This window comes from Eublepharis macularius, chromosome 1, assembly GCF_028583425.1.
Source record: "Eublepharis macularius isolate TG4126 chromosome 1, MPM_Emac_v1.0, whole genome shotgun sequence".
Taxonomy (NCBI): Eukaryota; Metazoa; Chordata; class Lepidosauria; order Squamata; family Eublepharidae; genus Eublepharis; species Eublepharis macularius.
The window spans coordinates 224784007-224807089 of record NC_072790.1 but is presented as its reverse complement, the minus strand read 5'-3'; the positions used below and the strand labels follow the sequence as shown (position 1 = coordinate 224807089).

The 23083-nt window shown below is 47.6% G+C and overlaps 1 protein-coding gene across 1 annotated transcript in view; it reads right to left on the bottom strand.

Moving 5' to 3' along the window:
- CAD (carbamoyl-phosphate synthetase 2, aspartate transcarbamylase, and dihydroorotase) overlaps nucleotides 1–23083 on the bottom strand; it is a 52332-nt gene that overhangs the window by 11263 nt on the left and 17986 nt on the right. Inside the window, 28 exon segments of the mRNA XM_054989360.1 lie at nucleotides 1722–1934; nucleotides 2755–2829; nucleotides 2935–3089; nucleotides 4659–4703; nucleotides 4920–4956; nucleotides 4958–5062; nucleotides 6095–6187; nucleotides 6342–6482; nucleotides 6813–7003; nucleotides 7276–7477; nucleotides 7586–7717; nucleotides 7992–8156; nucleotides 8958–9124; nucleotides 10398–10479; nucleotides 10807–11058; nucleotides 12176–12280; nucleotides 13303–13485; nucleotides 13628–13795; nucleotides 14114–14332; nucleotides 15356–15538; nucleotides 16778–17002; nucleotides 18475–18573; nucleotides 18997–19243; nucleotides 19929–20182; nucleotides 20308–20420; nucleotides 21047–21180; nucleotides 21448–21572; nucleotides 21951–22139. Of these exon segments, the coding sequence (XP_054845335.1) occupies nucleotides 1722–1934; nucleotides 2755–2829; nucleotides 2935–3089; nucleotides 4659–4703; nucleotides 4920–4956; nucleotides 4958–5062; nucleotides 6095–6187; nucleotides 6342–6482; nucleotides 6813–7003; nucleotides 7276–7477; nucleotides 7586–7717; nucleotides 7992–8156; nucleotides 8958–9124; nucleotides 10398–10479; nucleotides 10807–11058; nucleotides 12176–12280; nucleotides 13303–13485; nucleotides 13628–13795; nucleotides 14114–14332; nucleotides 15356–15538; nucleotides 16778–17002; nucleotides 18475–18573; nucleotides 18997–19243; nucleotides 19929–20182; nucleotides 20308–20420; nucleotides 21047–21180; nucleotides 21448–21572; nucleotides 21951–22139 (4299 nt within the window).

The window sequence follows — 23083 nt, the reverse complement described above, 5'->3', positions numbered from 1 at the left end:
TTATTAAACCAGCAAAATCATTGACCATATCAAGCCCCACCAAAGGAAAGTGATCCCTCCATCTGAAAGTAAATTTCTCGGCCTGTTCAGGACTTTAATAAGCATTTTAAACAGTGCTCAGAAGTGAATTATTTCACTATTTCAACAGAAGTGAGATGGGTTTCCAATAATTTGGGCTGGTCAGCAATTCTGCTGCAGCATGTTTGCTCTGACTTCTGAACAGTCTTCAAAGGCAGCCCCAAATACAGCACAGTGCAACAATCAAGTCCAGATCTGATTAGACCTTGGATAATCACGGTCAGATAATTCTCAAGGAAAGGCCACAAGAGCCTCTTCATCAACCAAGGATGTTCAGTTGTATTCATTTGTCACAGAGATCACTTGTACTTCCCTCTGCTCCTTAAGGACATGTGCAGTTGTGTCCAGAACAAACTGAAACCTTAAATCCTGACTTAGCAATACTACCAACCAACCATGACCACCTCCTCCAAACACTAGTTCAGATAGTCCTCTGACTTGAGTGAAAAGGAGCCAATGAATTAGGAATCAGCAGCATACTGATGACTCCAAGCCCCAGAGGCCCCCTTCCCAGCAGTTTCATATTGAAGCTAAACAGCATAGGAAAACCCTGCAGGACCCCACAACAGAAATGCCAGGAGCCAAGCAGCTGTCCCAGTAGACTAATCCCAGAAGGCTAAGAACGGCTGGAGTCACTGAAGCACAGGGCCCCACAATTCTCATCTCAGTCAACCAGGCTAGAAGGATATGCGATGACGATACTGAAAGTCAATTTCACCCGTGAGCATCACCGCACTTCCTCATCTCTTTCTCTCCTGGCAAAGGACTTCGGGTCGAGAGGAGCAAGATGCTTCATTTCCAAACTCATACTAAAATGAGCTCAGAGAATCCTGACCTCTCCCTCTTTTTCTCTCTGGCCACAGAAGGACACATTATCTTGATAAGCATTAAAGCAAGTTCCTCACTTTCATGGGCTATGAACAATAAGCTTGAAGAACCAGTATTTTAGAAAGCCTTCAAAACTAGGTGGTGGTGGTTGGGAGGACAGGAATTCCAGAGTTCAAAGAGCTACATGAGCATCCAGAATAACTCCACGCCCTCCTTATCATTAGCAAAGGCAGAATTGTGCAAATTAGCTTACTTTATACTTCAAAATTATAGTAATCTGTTTACTTTTTTTTCAGGGCCAAATACACACACACAACTCAATGGCTGACACAAAGGATGAACAGCTAAGGCTTTATCTAACTAAGAGGCCATGAGCAGCAAATGAAGAAGGAAATCTTGGCGGGCATCTTGAAAGCTTTTTCCACCACCAAGGGGACTATTTATTTACAAAACTTATACCCTGGCCTTTTGGCCCTCATCAGGGCCCCCAAGGCAGCTGACAGACTAAAAACCATGCATAATTTTAAAAAAGCAACAACATCTTTAAAGCCATTAAAATCAAACAAAAATCATTAAAACCAAAGCTAAAATACACATGAAAACAACAAAGCATAAGGCAACCAAACAGGCCAGGCTGAGGCAGATTAGAGCCCCAACATGTAAAAACCTGGATTACTTCATCTGGAACTTTGGATCCTGTGGTGCACTTGATGGTGCAGCCACTGGTAGCTAAAAATAAAAAAATGGTCCAGCAATCCAAACGGAGAGCAAATCGCAGCCAATGCACTCCCCTCCCTCCCGCCGTCGAGCCTCACCTCTACTGCACCTGGCTGGGGGTGTCTCAGCACAAGGACATCTGAGTAGCAGCTCATGGTCTGGACCGAGTCAGCCAGCGACTCTCCTTTCTGGCAAGATGAAGTGGCTTCAGAGAAGGTGAGCACAGAACCACCCAAGCGGTACATGGCTGCAGCAAAGGAGCTGCTGGTACGTGTGCTGGCTTCATAGAACATCGACGCCATCACCTTCCCCTACAGAACCATAAAAAATGTAGTACTCTAGTTTCTTTCTGTAATGATTTAAGTGTGTGTCTTTAAATGCTTGGTGTGGTACAGATGAAGAGGGAGGTGAGAGGGATGTGTGAGTAAGATGACTGGTTGATGACTGAGAGTGCGGGCAGAGTGAACTGCAGTTTTAGTTACTGAGCAGAGCGAGAACATTCAGTCTGGGTTTTGACAGGCGAGCTGTGTGCAGACTGAGAGTGTCTATGCATTTCTGAGAGAAAAATAACCTGTGTGGAAACCTGAACTCTGTGTGGCTGAGAAAAAACATTCGTTCTAACTGAAGCAGGCAAACTGTGTGCACGCCTGAGAGAAAGTCTATGTATATTTGAGTGAGTATCTGAAGCAGGCAAACTGTGTGCGCGCCTGAGAGGGAAAGTGACTGTGTGACTGAGCCTATGAAAAGAAACTTTAAGAACTGACAACCATCTTTGAAACCATCAAGCTTAAGAAACAGTATGAAACCGATACGCTTCTTGTAAAAATAAAAGGTTTTTTTTTTTTGTTCATCCCATACTATCTGTTATTCCTATATATCCCGTTCCTATCCTCAGGGTCACATAGTCCCATGAAGGAGCCTGACGCTTGGGCACGTTACTAAAGGGGAAATTTAAATGAACTATTTTGGAATATAATTCCTGGTGGCAGCAATCTACCTAGAGGGTGTAAGAAGAGGGTTAAATGCAAAATCTAACTGAAAAATAAAAGGGGTTGTAAAATTTTCTTCCTCAAACAGACCAAGACCCAGTTCTCAAACCTTACCCACCCCAGTCTTCAGCTCCCTTCTCACCTTTAGGATGTCGATGCTGCGCTCCTTCTGCACCATCATGCGCAGGTTGTGTGCAACATTGAACAGGTGAGACATCTTTAACAAAGAAAAAGGGAGGGTACTCAATGGGGGACTCTCTTCAGCCAAACTCACCCTCCCTGCCCCAAAATCACTGAAACCAGAGAGCTGGCATGCAAGTACCTGATCTTTTGTGAACTGTTTGACTGACAGCACATGCTGCCCGACAAGAGGGTGAAGCAATGGTGAGGTCTGTGGGTGCGGCAGGCTCTGGGGGGACGTCTGTCTGGGCAAGGGGCCTGCCAGGTAAAGTGAGCCATCTTGGATCATGGTCAAGTCTGCGTGAAGAAAGAACAGCCCCACAAGGAGATATAGGTATAGCAAGGCTATCTCCCCCCCCCCTTTCGCAAAGGGCAGTAGCCTACCCGGAGGTCCAGAGCTCCTCTCTCTGTCCACTTCTCTGCTTTGAATAGAGGAGGAGCCTCTCTAATGCCCCCTGGGGACTGCTTTTCAAGTCCTTCACTTTAAACCAAGATAATTCATCAGAAAATATCCAGGGCAGGAGGGCCTACATGCCTCATCCCTAAATGGAAGGACCTAGGGGAGAATATGAAAACTTCCCAGAGCTGCTGGCCTCAGATTCTGAAACTTTTCTCGGCTCAAGAGGAAAGACACAATAAGAATCCTCTTTTCAGAAGTAGGGCAAAGGCTACTAAGGCAGACTGCGAGTCTTGAAAGCCCAAATCAAAAAGAATCCAGTAGCACCTTTAAGACTAACCAACTTTATTGTAGCATAAGCTTTCGAGAATCACAGTTCTCTTCATCAGATGCATGGAGGGCAAGAAGAAACTGGTCAGATATAGAGGAGGAGAGGGGAGGGAGGAGTAGATGCAAACATGCAAAGCCCAAAGATACAAGAATCTTCTAAGGTACACATACCCATTGTCAACTCAATGGTCATATCTGAATCTTAGCATCTAAAATCAATTTCCAACCCTTTTGCTTTTTGAGAAAAATCTGAATGTAAGAGCAGCTTATGGCCCATCTAGTTCAGCATCCTGTTTCCCAGAAAGCCCCAAACCTCTGCTCCTGTTCTCCCAGAAATGGGCATTCAGGGATATACTGCCTCTGAATACGAAGGTTCCACTTAGTAATGACTGACAACTGTTGACAGACCTACTTTCCATCTATTTTTCTAATACTTTGTATGAAGACGTGTGCTCTAACTCTCGAAAGCTTACACTCAGAAAACCTTAAGCCAAGATAATTCATCAGAAAATATCCATGGCAGGAGATCTTGTTGGTAACTAAGGTGCCATGGGACCCAAATTCCCCTTTTAAAGCTATCTCTTTCTGACGGCTGAATTTTTTTAAAAAACAGACACATAAAGACTACCCCAAAAAAGCTTAGAAAATCTGCAATTTAAGTGAGAGCTTTGCAACAACATCCCTCTTAATTTAGCCTATTCCTTTTCTTCTACCTCACTGCAGCGACTAAACATCATTTATTATCCATGTCAAAATCTAAATACAACTACTAGTGAAGGGTAATTGTATGTTTTCCAGAAAAATGCCTGGCCTGAAATACAGGGCTGAACCCTAACTGGCCCCCAGAGGTCACAAAGTTAAGGACTCCCTTCCACACAGAGCCCCAGTCCTGCCCACCAGCATCCAAGCAGCCACTGAGTCACTCCAGTTCTCTCTTCTATTGGCTTTTTCTTCCCCAGACTCACCAAGGGCAGAACGTTTCAAAAGTACCAAATCCCCATTACCAAATGGATTAAAACAATTATTAAAACAAGTGGGAACTTCTTCCCACTTGGCTGGATTATTCTAATCAGAGAACTGGAGGGGGCAAGTTTGAATGATGTACAAAATTAGAGGAAGGGTCCAGAAGGAAAACTGACCAGGCTCAGTTGCTTTCTTGACAGCTTTTTCCCTGAGATCTTCAGCTAGAGGAAGAAGATGACAAGAATGACAGACATGAGAGGCAAAGAAAAAGAGGCATTTCCCCCATTGTTATTATATCCTGCAAATACCACCAACCCTCCTTTTACGAGATGCTCTTGCTCTGACTTAAAATGAAATGAAATCCTGCCCTCAAGTCATAGTTGGCATATGGCGACCCCTGGTGGGGGTTTTGCATGCTTATTTATTTCAAGTCTCACCTGGTAGCCCAGGGTCTGAGGCACGGTGGATGCGGGGGTGGCAGATGGAAGCGTGCATCTCCCACCGGGCCTGCTCGGCGGGGACTTGATGCTCGGCTGCGCAAGGCCTCTGCTTGCACAGTGGGGCGGGGGCGTTCAGGGGTCTGCAAGAAAGGGAGAAGTTAATGCAAAATGGGAAGGGGAAGGGCACCCACTCCTACACCTCAACAACTGCACTTGCCCCCTCCACCACCTTGCTCATTCACTTTAGTGAAACTCTTGGGTCACCTTGACAAGTCCCAGAGACCACTACTCCCATCCTTGGGTGCTGAGCTACACCCACTCCAAGACCCGTAGAAGCTTCCAAGGGATCTGGTCCTGTTTCTTTGAGGCTTTTCAGCCTCTGGGTTCTCTTTGAGGGAGTACACACATTTAGCAAGTAACTCTGGTCACAGGCAAGTAAAATATATTTATAATTTTTTAAAGACAGATTATTAAAAGTGTATGCTAAGCAGGAGCCGTTCTTCAACCAGGCATTAGGCAAAGCAAAAAACAAATAAGGACTGGCTATTTCTAAATACAAACTAGCTGGCTAAAATACTTCAAGCTGGCTATCTTGCAATCTCTGACTTGACTTCATAGCTGGCAGTTCTTACCAAAGGCTTTAGGAAAAGAGTTCATTCCATGCCATGCAACTCCAGGCATCTCAGCAGTGTAGCATGGAAGCAAGAGCCTCTCTCACATGCTGGTAGACAGATACTAACCAGAGAAGTTTCACAGTAGAATCAAACAGGACCATTTTCAGGCCTAGCTAGGTCAGCCCACCAGACCCATGAGCCAATCAGGGCTTAGATACTTAACTGGCAGTGCTAGCATGAGAAAATATGGGAGTAGTGATTGGAACTGATTACAGTGGCACTCCACCAGGGTTCCCAAGGCCAGTTCTCTGGAGACCGCAAAGACTTGCAGGTGTGCCTGATTAGCAAGCCAAGAGGTTCTCTCTCAAAACAGGCCTCATTTGGGCCCTGCACAGACGTAGAGCCTGAAACAAAGTGGCGAACGTACGCATTTGTAAGCTTGATGGGAGCCCTTTCTTACACACCTCCTGTTAGAGCCACAATCCTTGCTGTTGTGAGGGAGGCAGAGGTCTTCATCAATATGTGTGAGAGCAATTAGGGTATAGCACCAGAACCTACCTTCAGGATCTCCTTGGTTGGAGCTGGATGAGGAACTACTGTGCCCGTTGGCCATTTTCGCACATCCTGCCCATAGCCTGGGGGTACAAGGACCTGGGAGACACAAAAATGATCATAGCAGGCAATTTTTGTCAGCCTGTCTGGTGCTATAGCCTGCTTCTAGAGCCTTCCTAGGGAGTGGCAACAGTCCCACCCTGGAGACCCAAGCTGTTCTCCCTCTGTCCCCTTCTTCAGCATCTCTTCTCACCTGCCCATCGATGTAGGCCACCTCTCCACGTAGGATAACACGCCGGACAGTCCCCTTCACCCGCATTCCTTCGAATGGTGTCCACCGGGACTTGCTGAAGGCTGTGTAGGTGGGCACCAGCCACTCCTGTTCCAGATCCACCTGCCAGGAGGAACAATTTCAGCAAAAGCTGCAGATACTGGCAAGGAGGCCTGAGCAGGTCTGTGCTGCCACAGATCCTCTGAGGAGTTCATGCAACTGCAGAACTCAGCCATGCCCTTTGGCATGTGGTCTCCATGGCAAGAGGGTCTTCTAGATGCCCAGGCAAAAAAGGGGTACAAAGGAAAGAAGCCATGTAGAGACTATAAGATCCCTCCTGATGTGCCATTTCCAAGACCTGTTCTTTACTCAGAGTTCCACAAGGCAGCTCCTCAGGGTAGGCCTCAGGCCATATACCTCAATGCAGGCCTCAGGCCTACTCAAGCCATATACCTCAATGTAGGTGTCCTCCTGCACAGGCAGGCCAAAGATCCGCCGGGGGTTCTCATACAGGCGCTTGACAATATCTTCCACAGTGAGGCGCCCCTCAGACACAGCTGTCAGCAAGAGGGGAAGCATGGTCTCCAGTCCTGGGAAGCCAGGAGGAGGGTCCTTCCCAAGCTTCTCCTCCAGTGTGTGTGGAGCTGGAAGGGAGGAGAGAAGAGACAGATGGGAGAAAAGGAGACTTCACTGCAGCTTCTCTTTCCCCCGTGTACTATGGACACTGGGCATGTAGACAGGTCCTCTGCACCACACTGTGCCCTTGGAAATTTGTGCACACGCACGCGCGCACACAGAGTAGAACCCCATAACATGAGAGGCCCACCAAATTACTACTATCTACTGAAGCCCAAAGAGGGGAGTAAGACATCCCCCTCCAACTGTTCTTTGACCCTGGCCCAGCCCCACACGTTACCATGGTCTGTGGCAAAACAGTCAATGGTGTCCAGGTTGTCCCAGAGTGCTTCCATGTCTTCGCGGGTGCCCAGCATGGGCCGTACCTGTCCCCGGCCTTCTCCAATGCGCCCTAGGTCCTCCTGGCACAGGAAGAGGTGATGAGGGGCCACCTCACATGTCACCTCAATGCCCTTCTGCTTTGCAGCCTTGATGATCAAGATCTACAGGGGAAAAAATATGGAGGTTCACATAGGGAATTGCTTTCTCCAAAGATCCCTCTACCATTTTTTTTTTAAAAATCCCTCCTCCCCTCCACCAAAGCCACTCACCTCCTCTTTGTGGGCCACATGGCAGATATGGACAGGGCGCTGGTACAGCTGGGCTACCATCAGTATGGCAGCCACTGTTTGTTTCTCAGCGTGTGCCATAATTGGAAGGTGCTTGGGCCATTTTTCAAAATGCTAGAAAGGTTGGGGTAGGGAAGAGCAGAAAAAGAAGCTGAATATAGATTGGGATCATTGGCAGGGGAGAAGAAAAGAAGGGGCCAAAGAAGACATAGCAGAGAAATTGGCTAAACCCAAGACTGTTGGAGTGGGCTTCCCTCTCTAGCTGCTCCCATGGATGGCACAGGCAGTCCAGTGGGGCAATGAAAACCCCACATCAGGACTAAGTAAGTAAAAAGAGGGACAACACAATGCCCACACAATAAGGTCCCACCCTCCACAATAGACCCACCTCCATCCACAAAGAAACGTTATCCATCTTGAGGTCAGAGAAGGTGTCATTCAGATACATCTTGAGGCCAGCAGCGAGTCCGGCCACAGGCCCCAGAGAGCCAGCATTGTCAGAAGAGGCTCCCACATACAGTGCAAAGTCACAGCGGGCCCCTGTCTCTGCCAACTGGGGAAAGAAACCGTCAGTGGGGTACCAATCCAAAAGGAAATTCGCTTCCTTTTTAACGATGCATGGCCTACTCTTATCCCACTCAGAACTTCTGAAGACTCCCGAGAGGACTTCAACGCCTCCCTTCAGACCTTTACCAAATCCCTTGTAGGCAGCTCCCCGCTCATCCCATTGTATATAACCTAGTTCAGACCACAGATTACAACAGGCACATCCAAATAGTAAGCATATTTTTACTTCAGACTGAGTCAGAATCTATTGTGCTTGCCTCACTGAACACTCTAGCACCTTAAACAGAGCTTCCAAACTGGGAAAAACTAAAGCCAGAACTCACACCACCACCACACACACCATTATCCCAGCTGTTCCCAGGACAGATCCCTGTCAGTAAAAAAAACAACCCTCTTTGAAATTATTATTTTTACATCCTGCTTTTCTCCCCAATAGGGACTACAGCATCATTCTCCCCCAGTCCATTTTATCCTCCCAACAACCATCACCTCATGAGGTAGGTTAAACTGAAAGAGTGGCTGGCTCATAACCAACCAAATTTCCATGGCGGAGCAGAGATTCAAACCCCCAGTTCCTACTCTGACACTCTAACCACAATCCAATGCCTGGCTTTGGCATTTCAATGTAATGGCTTGACACAGTTTCTGATTATTCCAAGCCACTGCCTAACGCAGACAAAGGGCATTCTCCAATAGCTCTGCTGTGCATGTCCTCTGAAAAAGTCCCAGCTGTTCTCCCAGGATACCCCCTGCCCTCTCTCCCTTCATAACCCTGCCCAGTATTTACCTTCTGCACCAGGGCAAAGGATGCCGCATCGATGACAGCAGGAGTGGTATTGGGCATGGCACACACCATGGTGATGCCTCCAGCCAGGGCAGCAGCTGTGCCAGAGGCAAAGTCTTCTTTGTGGGTGGCCCCTGGCTCACGCAAATGCACATGAACATCTATCAGTCCTGGAAGAGGAAAATGACGACACTGAAGGATTGAAGGGGGAGGAGGGATCCTGCCTTCCTATTACTTCTGTGCTCCACTAAGGCAGGTGTAGGGCTACAGGAAAAAGGCACTTTAAGGCCACTTAAACAGATATTTTAGGTGTACACCTAAGTCTTTTAAGGGTAAGTCTCAAATGTCACATTCACATTTCGCATGACCCATTTTTATTTTATTGTCCTTCATGCATATCCCTTTTCTCCCTCAATGGGGGTGCCCTATTCTCCCTTCACCCCATTTTGTCCTCACAACAACCCTGTAAAGTAGGTTAGGCTGGGTGTGTGTGACTAGCCCAAGGTCACTCAGCATTCAAATCTGAATCTCCCAGATCCTAGCCTGCCACTGACCACTACACCACATCGGCTCTCACATTTGTACTTATTATGGTGTGTATAGTACAGCACACATGGCAGAGAGCCAGAAGTCATGTGGCTTCCTGGTTAGTAGACAGGCTATGGCAACCTTGGTTTGACCTGTGTGTGTGTGTGTGTGTGTGTGTGTGTGCACTAACAGTGCTCAGAAAGCCAGATCTTTTCCAATGAGAACTGAGTCTCGTAGCCATGAAGCAGAACTAAGCTTTCTTATGGGGTACAGTTACCCAGAGGGGCCTGCAACCAGCACCATTGTGTTGGTGCTCTCGGTTTTACTGTTACAAGTCTGGTATTTTGTATCAATTTTTTCCCTGTTTGAAATGTTTTGGTACAAAGATGGGATACAAATCTGAAATAATTAAGTAAAACTTGGGTGCTATGGACTTGGAATTCCGAGGAATGTTAAGGAGTTAGCCTACGTTGTCTCTGTAAGGCACTCCTCAGTGGGCATCAGTGAAGCCCAAATGTTCCTTGGGAACAGCTGCAGACCCTAAAAGTTCAGAGAACCGAGTTCCACCAGCTGCTGAGCTTGGGGAACTGGGGCAGGGTTGGCAAGAGCCCAAAGAGGTGGCTACTCAGAGCAGCAGGAGAAAAGTTCCTGGAATGAACATGGAGCCAAGGCAGTGGGGAGATGGCTCATTCACGTCTGCTGCAGGGTTATGGGGTTCACTCTGGCCCCACAAACTGTTCTCAAGTCAATTCACATCCCACTGGACTCTAAATATAGCCCGCCATGCTCCAGTGCGAAGACTTGGAAGATACTGGATAAGGTCTTTCTGGGTAAGGACACTGCCCCCCATCACCTTTTCCCCCGAATAAACCCACTCAATACAGAAGTTCCAGGCCACTCCAACTATGTACCTACCTGGCAAGCGGATGAGCTTCTGTGAGGTCATGCAGTCCACGTGCATCTTCAGTGGAGGAGGGCCCCCGATCTGGCCCAATGCCTGTACAAAACGGAGAAAGGACTCAAATCTCATAGGCAGAGCCCCATGTCATGAGAAGCTGCCTAATACTGGGTCAGACTTTTGGTATAAGGTCAGTATTATCTACTCTGAGTGTCAGCAAATCTCCAGCGCCTCAGGTTCTTCCATATTACCTATTACCTTATCCTTTTAACTGGAGATGCCAGGGATTCAGCCCGGGACCTTCTCTGCATGCTACACAGATGCTCTAACACAGAGGGAAGGCCCACCTGCCTAGGTAGCCCAGGCTGAGCTGCAGAGATGCTTTATAGCCCCTTTACCCCTCCCCCCTTCAGTTTCCTCCCCCACCTCGACAAAGAGCTTGGTGCACTTGATATCAATGATGAGGGGCACAGAGTAGTCCACAGCCAAGCGCCGGGTGCGGTATCCTTTGGTGACGAAGGAGGAGAGCCGGCGCCCACCCGAGTTGCGCATGGACAGGTTGATCACCAAGTCAAAGTGATTCTCAGCCAAGTAGTCCAAAATGCTGCGCTGCTGCGTATCCTTGCCTGGTATCTCGCTGCCGTCGGCCTCCTCAAAGTGCCAGTCCACGGCCCTCACCTGTCGCAAGAGAAAGGCCTTCAGCAACACAGTTAAACCCCAAACTAGGTGTCGCTTCTGCAGGGATTTGGGCCTTGGCCCCCAAACTGTGGTCCCCCACCGATTCAAAAGCCCAGTCTCCGCAGACCAGGCATATATCTTGAGAGCTGTAGCCAGGGCAGCCATTTTGCTCAGTGTGCCTTATGTCCCCCAACAAGAAGCTTTTCCTGTACTGCGCACATGTGCTGATTATTGTGAGGTAAGCTGAAGGTAAGATTGGTTGTGGGCGAGACACAAAACATAAGACCAAAGGACTGTGTGCTTCTGGGAGAAGGCCCAAGAATCAGGGTGACTGAAGGAAAATGGGGGATAGAAGGGCTTGCTGTTGGCAAGAAGGGGGCTGAATCTCTCTTACTCTTGTCACTTCACTGAAGTATCCTAACTACAGGTCCAACCCCCTTCCAGACCAGTCCAAGCTCCTTATACCAACATAGCTTTGGAAACCATTTTCATTCTCCCCTCCCTTATGCCTGAATCTTTCTGAACACGCAAGTATGTGAAGCCTGGGCATGGCTAGAGGCTCTTTCAGCATGGGAGGGGAACTGCGGGAAGATGGTTGCCAGCCCTTGAAGATCTAGATGGAGCTTTTGTTTCCCTCCTGCTGCAGATATTTAAAGCCTATGTCTGGCTAGAGGCACGAACACATGTCCATTTATTTATTTTCTTACTTTAGTTTGACTTTTTTTACTACAACTGCAGACAGATGGAAAGCAATACAAAAAGGCCAGTATAATAAATACAATGAAAAAAGCAATGCAACTGGATTGCAAAACTATATAACCATGAAAGAGAAAAATACAGTATTGTTCACTTGTTGAAATTATATTGTTTTTCTGCAAGCTGCTTTCAGTCTCCCTGACTAGGAAGAAAAGCATGATAAGAAATGCCCTAAATAAATAAAGTAACATTCTCACAGCTGTCCTGCAGCCCTGCCATGGCCTCTGCCTCTCCCAGAACTGTGACTGACTCAAAGCAGCCATAATGTCTGACATGAGCTCCCCTAAACTTCATTCACAGCACAAAGGAGATAATACCAAAGCCCCCCAGCGCAGGACCCTGCCTGCCCATCTATACCCACCTTGATGCCATGCTCTGTGTAGAAGTCAGCAGTACCCAGGCTGGCATACAAGTTGTAGCCTAGGCTCTCCAAGGTGCGCACCGTGGGCAGGAGCTCGCTCTTGTTCTGAAAGAGAAACCAAGGGGGAAGATATTGTATACTCCTTCCATTTCAGAAGTATGCTTGTTTCCATCCAGTGAACCCACTGCAAGGTGCCCATAGGCCTAATCTACCCTTCAGACAGAGTGCGGCTTCTTACAATCCTCTCATGACCCCTCATCTCACCCTGTTCTAAACCTGGGTCCCCTTTCACACATGCTCTTTAAACCCACTTTGGCTTCTGAAGGGAAACAGATTTTTTTTAAGCTTTCATATGCCTAAAAGATAAATTGCAACAGCAAAAAAAAGAAAAGGAAAAAAGGAGAAAAAAGAAGAAAAGGATCAAAACAGCTTTTAGAAATCCCAGAGAAAGCTTCATCAATCCTTATGGTATGTGAGACCTTAAGAAAATCCAATTTGCCTTCAAATGCCAAAGAGGGTTGTAAAGCCAATATGAAAGGGGCTTTGGTCTCTTCTCCAGCTTTCCACAATTTATTGACGTCGGTTTGAATTCTAAATCCCATTATCTCAAATGTCTACAATCCAACTGAATTTGCGGCAACTTTATAAAGAAATGCCCTTTAAAATGTGATGACAGAGAATCTTCACTCTGATCAATGAGCAGAGAAGCTGCAAACGGAAGAATATGAAACTCTGGGGCATTTTTAAAAAAGAACAATTGAGAAACCACTGGAAACGGGGTGGAAGAAGAAGCTGGAAAAGGCAGGCAAGGCAGGACACAAGAACTGGAAGGAACATTTGCTTGCGAACAGATAAAATGAGACATTCAGCCGGAAGCCACTGCAAAGGGCAGCAGCTGACATTCAAGATTTTCTGTTGCAACTTTATAAATAATAAATTTTTAAAAACTATATGAAAGGAGAAAAAATTGTAATAAATATGAGTAGGGTTGTACCAGACAATGTTTCATGGGAGTATATTTAAGTTCTAAACAATGGGGATGCTGATGGAAGCACCCTAAAGGCATCGGCACCTGTGGGTTCTGCACACAGCCAAAGCAGCCATTTGTTCCTTCTTTTTCCTCTCACCTTGTAGCTCCCAATGGTCAGCAGAATGTTCTTCTTGGGGATCTTGAAGCCAGTGCTCAACATGGCTTTGAGGTAGGCCTCACAACGGTTCTCGCCAAAGCAGGCTACCTCACCCGTGCTGGTCATCTCCACGCCCAGCACAACATCAGCACCCGCCAGCCGTGAGAATGAAAACTGGGGTACCTGGGTGAGAAGGCAGAGATCAGAAGGGAGATTCTTCTTCAGGAGAGAGAAGAGCAGTAGTGGTCTGAAGGAAGAGGAAACTTTAGACTTCATCCTCCGCTTGCATATTTCCACCCTGCCCACCTGCACCTCAGCCACTCACCTTGACACCAACGATGCCGGTGCCTGCCATGAGCCCCACAGGCTCTACCTCCTCTCCTACGATCACCTGTGTGGCAAGAGCTACCAGATCGACACCCAGCGTCTTAGAGACAAAGGGGAAGGAGCGGGATACACGCACGTTGCACTCGATCACCTTCAGCTGGTCATGCTAGAGAGAGAAGACGACGACAACAAACTTTCAAAACTGACCACTGCCTTCCTTGCTCTTACTGACCAGGGACACACAGAAGGTTTTCAGTCTGGTCAAAGACTGACCAACACTGATAATGTAACACTTTAACGTTTACAATCCTTTATCCAAAACAATACTGTGAGGTGGTTCACTGTCCTTGTCATTTTACAAGTGGGCAACCAGGGCAATTACAGAGATGGTGCCCAAGGACAACCAGTGAGCCCCTAACTATAAGCAGATATTTGAACCCACGTCCATAGATGCTCTCCTACTTTCCTGCCCAGTTCCAGTTACCTTGGCAATGAGCTGGAGATTGAAGGGCCCCGTAACCTGCAGTTCTTGCCCAATGGCATGCACAATGGCCTTGATCCGCTCCAGGGTCTTTGGTGTGATGTCCTGTGGAGGCGTCACCAGTGTGGCATCCCCCGAGTGCACGCCAGCATTCTCCACGTGCTCAGAGATCGCAATGGCCACTACCACCCCATCGCAGGCCACAGCATCTACATCAATCTCCTGTTGGGAGAAAGGAAGAGACGGGTCAACACAGTGCAGAGCTCACAGCCCTTTCCACTTGTAGACTCCAGATTCCATGTTAAATAGGGGCAGTGGTGGATGGTGGTATGAAGACTGAGTCAAACCTTCCAAGCACCCTGCTTCACTGGATCTATGCATACAAAGCACAAACTGCATTCTCTTCAAATCAGCCGCCATCTCTGTGGGAGTGCAGGCGGGAACAAAATGCTTGCCCGCCACTGGGAGCCCCAACACATCAACACAACCGATTTAATGCCAACATTCCTCCAAGCAAATGTACCCTGCCCATCTCCATCTGCCCCTTGTCCCCCAATAAGAATGTTTAAAAGAAGAGACTCTCTCCAAGATGAGCCTACAGTCAAATACTGGGAGAGGGCTTGTGTTGGGTAAGCACCAAATGCTTCTTAGCAGGCACATAGCTTATCTACCCCCTTCCCCACATTCTATGCCTCTAAAAACCGGGTTCTCTCACTTCTGTCCAGATGCCACTTATGGATGGGAACATTTGCAAGACTGTAAGTGACGGCTTCTTAGGAGAGATGGACAGCCATGCTCCAGAGTTTAGAACAAAGGTAAATATAGCTATTAGCTTCTGAAACCTGAATTTGGAGCTCTCTGTAACACTGGTAAGAAACTGGCCTTGAATGGGTAATGCAAAGGTGTGGGTAATGCAAAGGTGTGGCCAAGTTTGCTTCTATGTTGCAGGAGAAATGGTAATATCCGTTTACTATACTTATTCTTTTGCTGCTCACTATCTTAGATCAAGAACTTTTACTTTGACCCTCCTAAATAAACCTGTTTGCTTAACTGGAGCTGACTATTGCCATTTTCTACTTGCAGGCCAAGCAAATTCCCTGCTCTTCTGATGGAATATTCCAGGGTCTGTAAATTCAGAAGTAATCTGCTTCGAGCCCATCTGGTGTTTCACAGCCAAGCAATGCTACATGCATCTTTGTGACTGGCTGTTAGTGACATGACACCCACACCAACAACTTCACTCACCTTGGCCTCCTGGATGAACTTAGAGATGACAACTGGCTGCTCCTTGGAGACGGCAACGGCATTGCTGAGGAACCTCTCCAAGTCACTGTCTGAGTAGGCCACATTCATGGCAGCACCACTGAGCACATAGGAGGGGCGCACCACACAGGGATACCCCACCTTGCAGCAGAACTGTTTGGCTGACTGCAGGATAGACATGCAGAGATGTCACTAGAAAGCAATGAGGATACTTGAGGCAAGACCCCTCCCCCACTTTAGTATGTCTTCTGTCACAGTTTCTATTTCCATTTTCGGGTAAGGAACAGAGACTCCCAAACCTTTTTTTATTAGAAGGACATCTTTGAGTGTATCTTTGGCTGTTCCCACACAAATCTTTTGCTTTATATTGGCTTTCTTAAAGCATCACTGTTTTCAGGAGCATTCACATAATCTCATCCTCTATTGGTTCTGCTTGTGATTTCCCACACTGTTCCGATCACTTTCCCAAACTGGTACAATGTTTTTAGAAAGATCACAGTCAAAGCACCTTCGGACACTATACGGATGAGAAGTGCACATTTTTTTCATGTCCCACCCACATCAGAGCCTTTCTTTTTAACTTAGCTCTTGTGCCAGAAACTTCTCCACATGCACACAAAAGAACTCAGTTCCTATGTCAGCAACTTCTCCATTCGCCCATAACAGAGGAGTTCCCCCCCCCCCGGCTTTTTCTTTTTAAGCATTAATAGCTATATGTACTACTTCCCAAATTTCATTTAAAATATAGTAAGTCTCTATCCCTTTTGGTTGCAGAGTTGTAAAGGGAAATGTATTGGCTGCACATTTCTCATAACTCTGCAACCAAAAGGGCTAGAGACTTACTTTTAAAAAGAATGAAACCTGGAATTTAGTACAGTGTTGCAGTAGGTCGTTACAGCATTGTAATACTATGGTGATACAGCTATTACTTTTTAAAAAATTAAAACCTCCAGTGGCTGGGAGGGAAATAGTGCCATGGAGGACTAAGGCAAAAAAAGGGCAAGCAAAGTTTCCATGTGGACACTCCATTGTCACTGTGAATGAACATCTTTGCATTTGCAGCAGCAAGAAGAGTTACACAAAGAATTGTCTTCCTGTAGAAGCAGGTCCCTCACTGAAATTTATGCCCAACTCAACAAGACTGGCCAAGACAAACGTCGCAGAACTTCAAATCATCAGTTCTCATCATCCCTTCAGCCATTTATATTATTCATAAATGCCAAACAGTAAGAAAGTCTTGCTTGGATCTAGTTCTTTACCACCCTCCAGGTGAAAAGGTGCCCTGTTGGGACAATGAGGGGCAGGGACATGCTATTTCTTGGTAGCCATTAAAGGAAACCTGTTGCCCACTCTGCCCCGCAAGACCTGCTAGAAGTTCCAGCGCACCTGCAGCAGGCTTTTTACCTCCATGTCCGACAGCTCCTTCCAGAGGGGCTGGCTGATATTGATGGTGTCCAGAAGGCGGGAGAACTTGAAACGGTTTTCAGCAGAGTCGATAGCCTCAGGGGAAGTGCCCAGGATTCTGCATTGCTGCCGGTGCAGTGCCATGGCAATGTTATTGGGCAGCTGCCCTCCCATGGACAGGATCACACCCTCGGGGTTCTCTAGCTCATAGATATCCATCACTACCTGTGATGAGCAAGACAGGCAGAGGAGAGAAGACAGAGGTAAGTGGACATTTCACCTGGCTGAAATCAGGGACAGCAGAACAGAACCCTGAGTCAGCCCTTGAAAACCGGTTCTGCTGTAGCAAAAGCCAGAAATCAGCATTCTTGCATTTGCTGCAAATAAACTAACCAATCCACTCTGATTACATACAAACTTAGTCCTACACCATCAGCTGGGCTTCAAGACTATTCAAAGCACAACATGACCCTATTTTCATTGCACAGAGGATTTCTGGGATTTACCATTTTTATTTATTTTACTTGGTTTATACCTCACTTTTCTCTCCAAAGGGTACACAAAGCAGCTTACAATAGTCTCCTTTCTTCCACTTTATCTTCACAACCACCCTGTGAGGTAGGCTAGGCTGAGACAGAGTGCCTGGCCCAAGGTCACTAGCAAGGTTCCATGGCAGAGTAGGGATTTCAAATCTGGGTCTCCCAAATCCCACTCTGGCACTTTAACCCACTACACCATGCTGGGGTAAATTCTTATTAGCACAGCCAATGACAACAAACACTAGTTAGTAAAAGGAACTTTCCATAAGACCAAGGAGTCCTATCTCCCACCCCCCCAAAACTGATCTTTTATTAAGGAAAATCCAGGAGAGTGTATTTATCAGTGGACTCAGGTGCCATCTTCGGCAGGTAGTTTATATATACAAAGGAAAGAAAGATCCAGGAGGGAGAAAACCACACCCTTTTATTTATTTAAAAGATTCTGTATTGCTTTTTTCCTCTATAGGGACACAAAGCAGTTTACATCATCCTTTCTCCCCTCCTCCATTTTATCCTTACAACTACCCTGTGAGATGGGTTAGGCTAAGACAATGCGACTGACCCAGTGTCACCCAGAGTGACAGAATGGGGATTCCAACCTGGGTCTCCCACATCCTAGAGGTCCTGCCACAACAGAGAATCTTACTTGACAGACCAGCAGAGCCTCCAGCCTCCAGCTGGAATCAAAGTAGAGAAATTCTCAAGGCTGAAGTTCTTTATTATAGGTACTCCAAGAAAGGACAGGAGCAAAGTACCTTGGGGAAAGGGACTTTTGAAATCAATGAAAAACATAGAATAGCCACCATTCCCAACACCCCACAGGGATTAGAAGAATTTGGTGTAGTGATTAAGAGCGGTGGGATTCTAATCTGGAGAACCAGGTTTGATTCCCTACTCCTCCAGTTGAAGCCAGCAGGGTGACCTTGGGTCAGTCACAGCTTCTCGGAGTTCTCAGCCCCACTCACCTCACTGGGTGATTGTTGCGAGGATAATAATAACATATTTTGTAAATTGCTCTGAGTGGGTGTTAAGTTGTCCTGAAGGGAGTTATATAAATTGAATGTTGATGATGAAGATGTTGATGTTGTGACACCACACTGTCAAGCTCCCCTGCCACGGCTTCCCCACCCCCACCAAACACAAATACCCAAGACTCACCTCGAAGGACATCTCATCGAAGTAGAGACGGTCACACATGTCGTAGTCTGTGCTCACTGTCTCAGGGTTGTAGTTCACCATGATAGTTTTGTAGCCCATCTGAGGTGGTGAAGGGGAAGAGAAAAAGAAAAATATCCAGGCTCCTGGAACTTCTTTGGAATCTATGTCTCCTGCTCTCCAACCTGGCCACCACCATGTGCTTAAGAACAAGCCCTTCCCTTCCAAGGCATTGTCAAAAAGGCTGCAGGCCTTATACCAGCCCACCCCAACCTGCCACTCCAGGGAACCACTGTTTGCCTCGAGAGTTCAGTGTATAACGGTGCCCAGGTGTCAGGCCCTGATTAACTCCCTTGTGCAGTATCAGAACATTTATCACTGATTGGGACAGGGGGACAAACAGGCAATACTGTGAGAAGTGGATAATAATGAAGGGGACTGGGAAATGGGAAACTCTACTAGATGTTTGGCCGGCTCAGTGTGGGCTGCAAGACACCTACTGGGAACAGGCATTTAAGTTCTCACCTTGCGCAGCTCCTGGATACACCCAACAGCACACCAGTCGAACTCGACGCTACTGCCAATGCGGTAGACACCAGAGCCAATGACCATGACGTGCGGCTCACGGAAGGCCAGGTCGTGGTCAGTTCCGTTGTAGCTGAGGTAGAGGTAGTTGGTCTGGGCCGGCCACTCGGCCGCCACTGTGTCAATCTGTTTCACCACCGGCAGGATCTTCAGGTCATGCCGCATCTTCCTCACAGCTAATTCTGTACTGCATGGGAGAGAGGGAGGAGAGAGAAGGGTAAGAGCAGGGTGAGTAAACAGGTTCTTGCTCCCTACGCATGCACTGCATCAATACAACCAGATTGGCGTCATGATTCAACTGTTGGACTAGGATCTAGGAGAGCCCGGCTCAAATCCCTGCTCTGCCATGGAAGCTCACTGGATGATCTTGGGCCAGTCAGTCTCAGCTTATTCTACCACACAGAGCTGATGCTGTAAGAATAAAATGGAGGAGGCAGGGAACAATGTATGCTGCCTTGAGCTGCTTGGAAGAAAAGGGCAGGATGAAAAATTATTAAATAAATAAAAGCAATGCACAGTGGGAAGTAAAGTATAGCTCCTTAATTTACTTATCCGGGGATTTATACCCTGCTTTGATCCCTAACAGGACCTAAAGCAGCTTACAATACAATACTGTTCTCCATGCATCTGTTTTATCCTCACAAGCACCACCCTTTGAGATAGAACAGGCTGAGTGTATGTGACTGGCCCAAGGTCACCCAGTGAGCTTCCTTGGCAGAGTGGAGGTGAAAGCCTGCGTCTCCCCGATCCCAGTCCAACACTCTAACCGCTATGCCACACTGACTCCTCTTAGCACAGTCTCTGCTTTCGGATCCGGTTCCGGGATTATGCAGATCGTTGCGCTGCTTTCGGCTCCACAATCTCGCAAATACCTGAGCACAGCTTGAGCCACCTGCTTGTCTGAGAAGCCCAGCTGCTTTGCCAGCTTCAGCACTGCAGCTGGCATGGCACCCGGCTCAGCCTGGCGGTACGACTCCAGGCACAGGGCGTGGTCAGCGATGTTCTTCATCTTGTGCAGGAACCAGCGGTCAATCTTGGTGAGCTCATAAAGGCGCTCGATGGAGTAGCCGGCCCTCAGGGCAGCAGCCAGGACGAAGATCCGCTTGTCAGTAGGAGTCTCCAGCTCCTGCGGTGGTGGGGAAGGTGACAGAGCACAGCCCTGAGTGCTAGTTCCCAAGGTAACAAAAATCCCGTGTGTGTGTGTGTGTGTGTGTGTTGTCCCCTCCCGTTCTCTTCCAATGGAAAGCCTACCATGTCAGAGACCGGTTTCACTGTGTGGTCAAACCCTACACAGTTCTCATCCACCATGCGCAGTGCCTTCTGGAAGGCCTCCTCAAAGCTCCTACCAATGGCCATAACCTCACCTGTCAGAAGGGAACAACAGGTGGGGAATAAGCAAAGTTTCCAGAACTTTGGAAGGAAAAAAAGTAAAACTTTATCTGAAAGCACTATCATTTTCATACATCTGTAAATACCAAAATGATTATGCCTTTTTGCTATAACAATGGCAGTTCCAATTCACAGAAAAAGTCTTCCATTTTCAATTCAGTCATGTAATACCTTTTACAAGGACAAAACTATCACCCAACAATGAGTGCAGGCTTTCAATTTCTCCAGAATTCTTTATCAGACTGAATGTTCAGTACAAAGCGGGAGGGAAAGAAAAGCGAGGGAAAATGTTTCAAGACATGATGCAGGAACATCTTTGGCAATAAATTCTGACACCAGAACCACACAAACAGACCTGCCCTGACACCATAAACATAAGTTCAAAACATGAATTGGCACAGATGACCAGGGAGGAGGAGAAAAGAGAAGCAAGTGAAACAAGCAACTATCACCAGCACCAATGAAACATCCAAGCTTAGGTGAACAGCATTCTGGGAAGAGAACTGCTCTTCTGGGAAAAGCAGGCCTCTTCCCAGAAGAAGGAAGAGAGCTGAGACCTGCTCAGGACCCCCTACCCACAGAGTCCTCCCCAGTTACTCACCCACACTCTTCATTGAGCTGCCAATCTTGGTGCTGACACGCAGAAATTTGCTGAGATCCCAGCGTGGAATCTTGACAACACAGTAATCCAGGCTGGGTTCAAAGCAGGCTGTGGTGGAGTTGGTGACAGAATTCCTAGAGCCGGGAAGCAACAGAGAAGGGTTGGGCCTGGAAATGGAGGCACTGAGGAATCATATTCCCCATTCTGAGAGCCAACCAGGGAGTCGCTGCAGCCAAAAAAGAATGAACAGTACCAATCCGCTATGCCTTCATCCCATCTTCGCTCACATAAAACACCATTCAGCCCAACAAGAATGAGCCAGCAGACCCCCGTCTTCCAGGCAGGATCAGGCATAGCAACTCACTCCTCCCCACAAGCACCCAGAGCTGTACAGACATTACCTCAGTACAGGCAAAGGGATGCCCAAAGCCAGCTTGGCAGCAACGTAGGCCAAGGGATAGCCGGTGGCTTTGCTTGCCAATGCAGAACTCCGCGAGAGCCGGGCGTTCACCTCGATGATGTAGTACTGTGGAGCAGTGGGGGGGGGGGAGTTAGAGAAATGTAGCATCAAGGCAAGCCAAATGCTTCTCCCATCCTCTAGTGACAATGAACAGAGCAAGGAAATGTACTTTCTCCCATCACCAGTCTGCTCCTCTCCATCTCCGTGCAAGGAACCTCTAGGAGTCATGCAAAGCTGCACTGAATCAGACCACTGGTCTCCTCCAATTGACGAAGGCTCTCAGGAAGAGAAAGGTCTTTCCACCAGCCCAACTACTGGAGATTGTTTCAACTGGAGATGCTGCCAGGGGTCGAACCTGGGATCTTCTGCATGCAAAGCCAGCCCCTGACCACCGAGCCACGGCGCCTCCCAGTGTCCGTAATTCCACCCCCTGCAGAGGCTTACCTGCTCAGACTCAGGGTTCAGTGCATACTGGATGTTGCATTCGCCAATAATCCCCAGGTGCCGAACCACCTTGATGGCTGTGGTGCGCAGCAGGTTGTACTCCCGGTCATTTAGTGTCTGGCTGGGGGCTACCACGATAGATTCCCCAGTGTGGATGCCCAGCGGATCCAAGTTCTCCATATTACACACCTAGGAGGGATTGGAAGGGGAGAAGGAAGGATGCTTCACACCCCAGAACACTCAACACCAATCCAGGGCACGTCCATGGCGCTCAGGCCTGACCATCAAGACCACAAATTGGGAGATTACCTCATGTGAATCTGAGATCTCACACAACTTCAATTGTGATTTGATTTGCACTTCTTGGGGGAAGGAGGGGAAGGAAGGAGAGACCTTCAAAAGAGGATGTGCTGAGTGATGAGGGAATGAGGGTCTAGCTGCTGCACTGTTCTAATTTATGAAGGGGAAAGTGTCGGCAACAGAATGTCAACACACAGTGCAGCTTCTGAGGAAAAGAAGGAAGGAAGGAAGGAAGGAAGGAAGGAAGGAAGATTAGCTGGCCTAGCTAGGCCAACTGAGCCAACCCCAATCTCCATATCCCTCTCCTGCAGGCTCCAAGACAGCGTGCAGAAGCAGCATGTCTGACCCACATGGCCACTCGGATGGTGAACTGGCCCTGGAAAATGCCCACAGTTGCCAAGAAGGATGAGCAGAACAAGAAATACTGAGGAGGCAGAGAGGGAGAGGAAGCCATACAAAGGCCCATGAAACACAGAACGAAGAGGCAAAGTAGTTGAAAGGGACAGAGAGTGGGGCTGAGAAGCAGAGAGGAAATAAAAGATGGAAATAATATCAAGGAAACAAAACCTGAGGAGTAAAAAATCAATTGAAGAGAAAGAGGGAGCAAGATGAAAGGCCACAGACCTAAGGAGAAACCTCCTAAAGGGGATGGAGATAGGAGGCATTATGTGCTGAAGATGGGAACAGGAGCGGAGCAGTCAGAGATCTGATAAAACGAAGAGGCAGTGCTCAGCTTCATGTACATATCTGCATCAGCGAGTCAACTTTCTGATGCCAGCTGCTAGGCTTAACCATATCAGTCAATGGGTGATCATTCTTTTTAGAAGTGAACT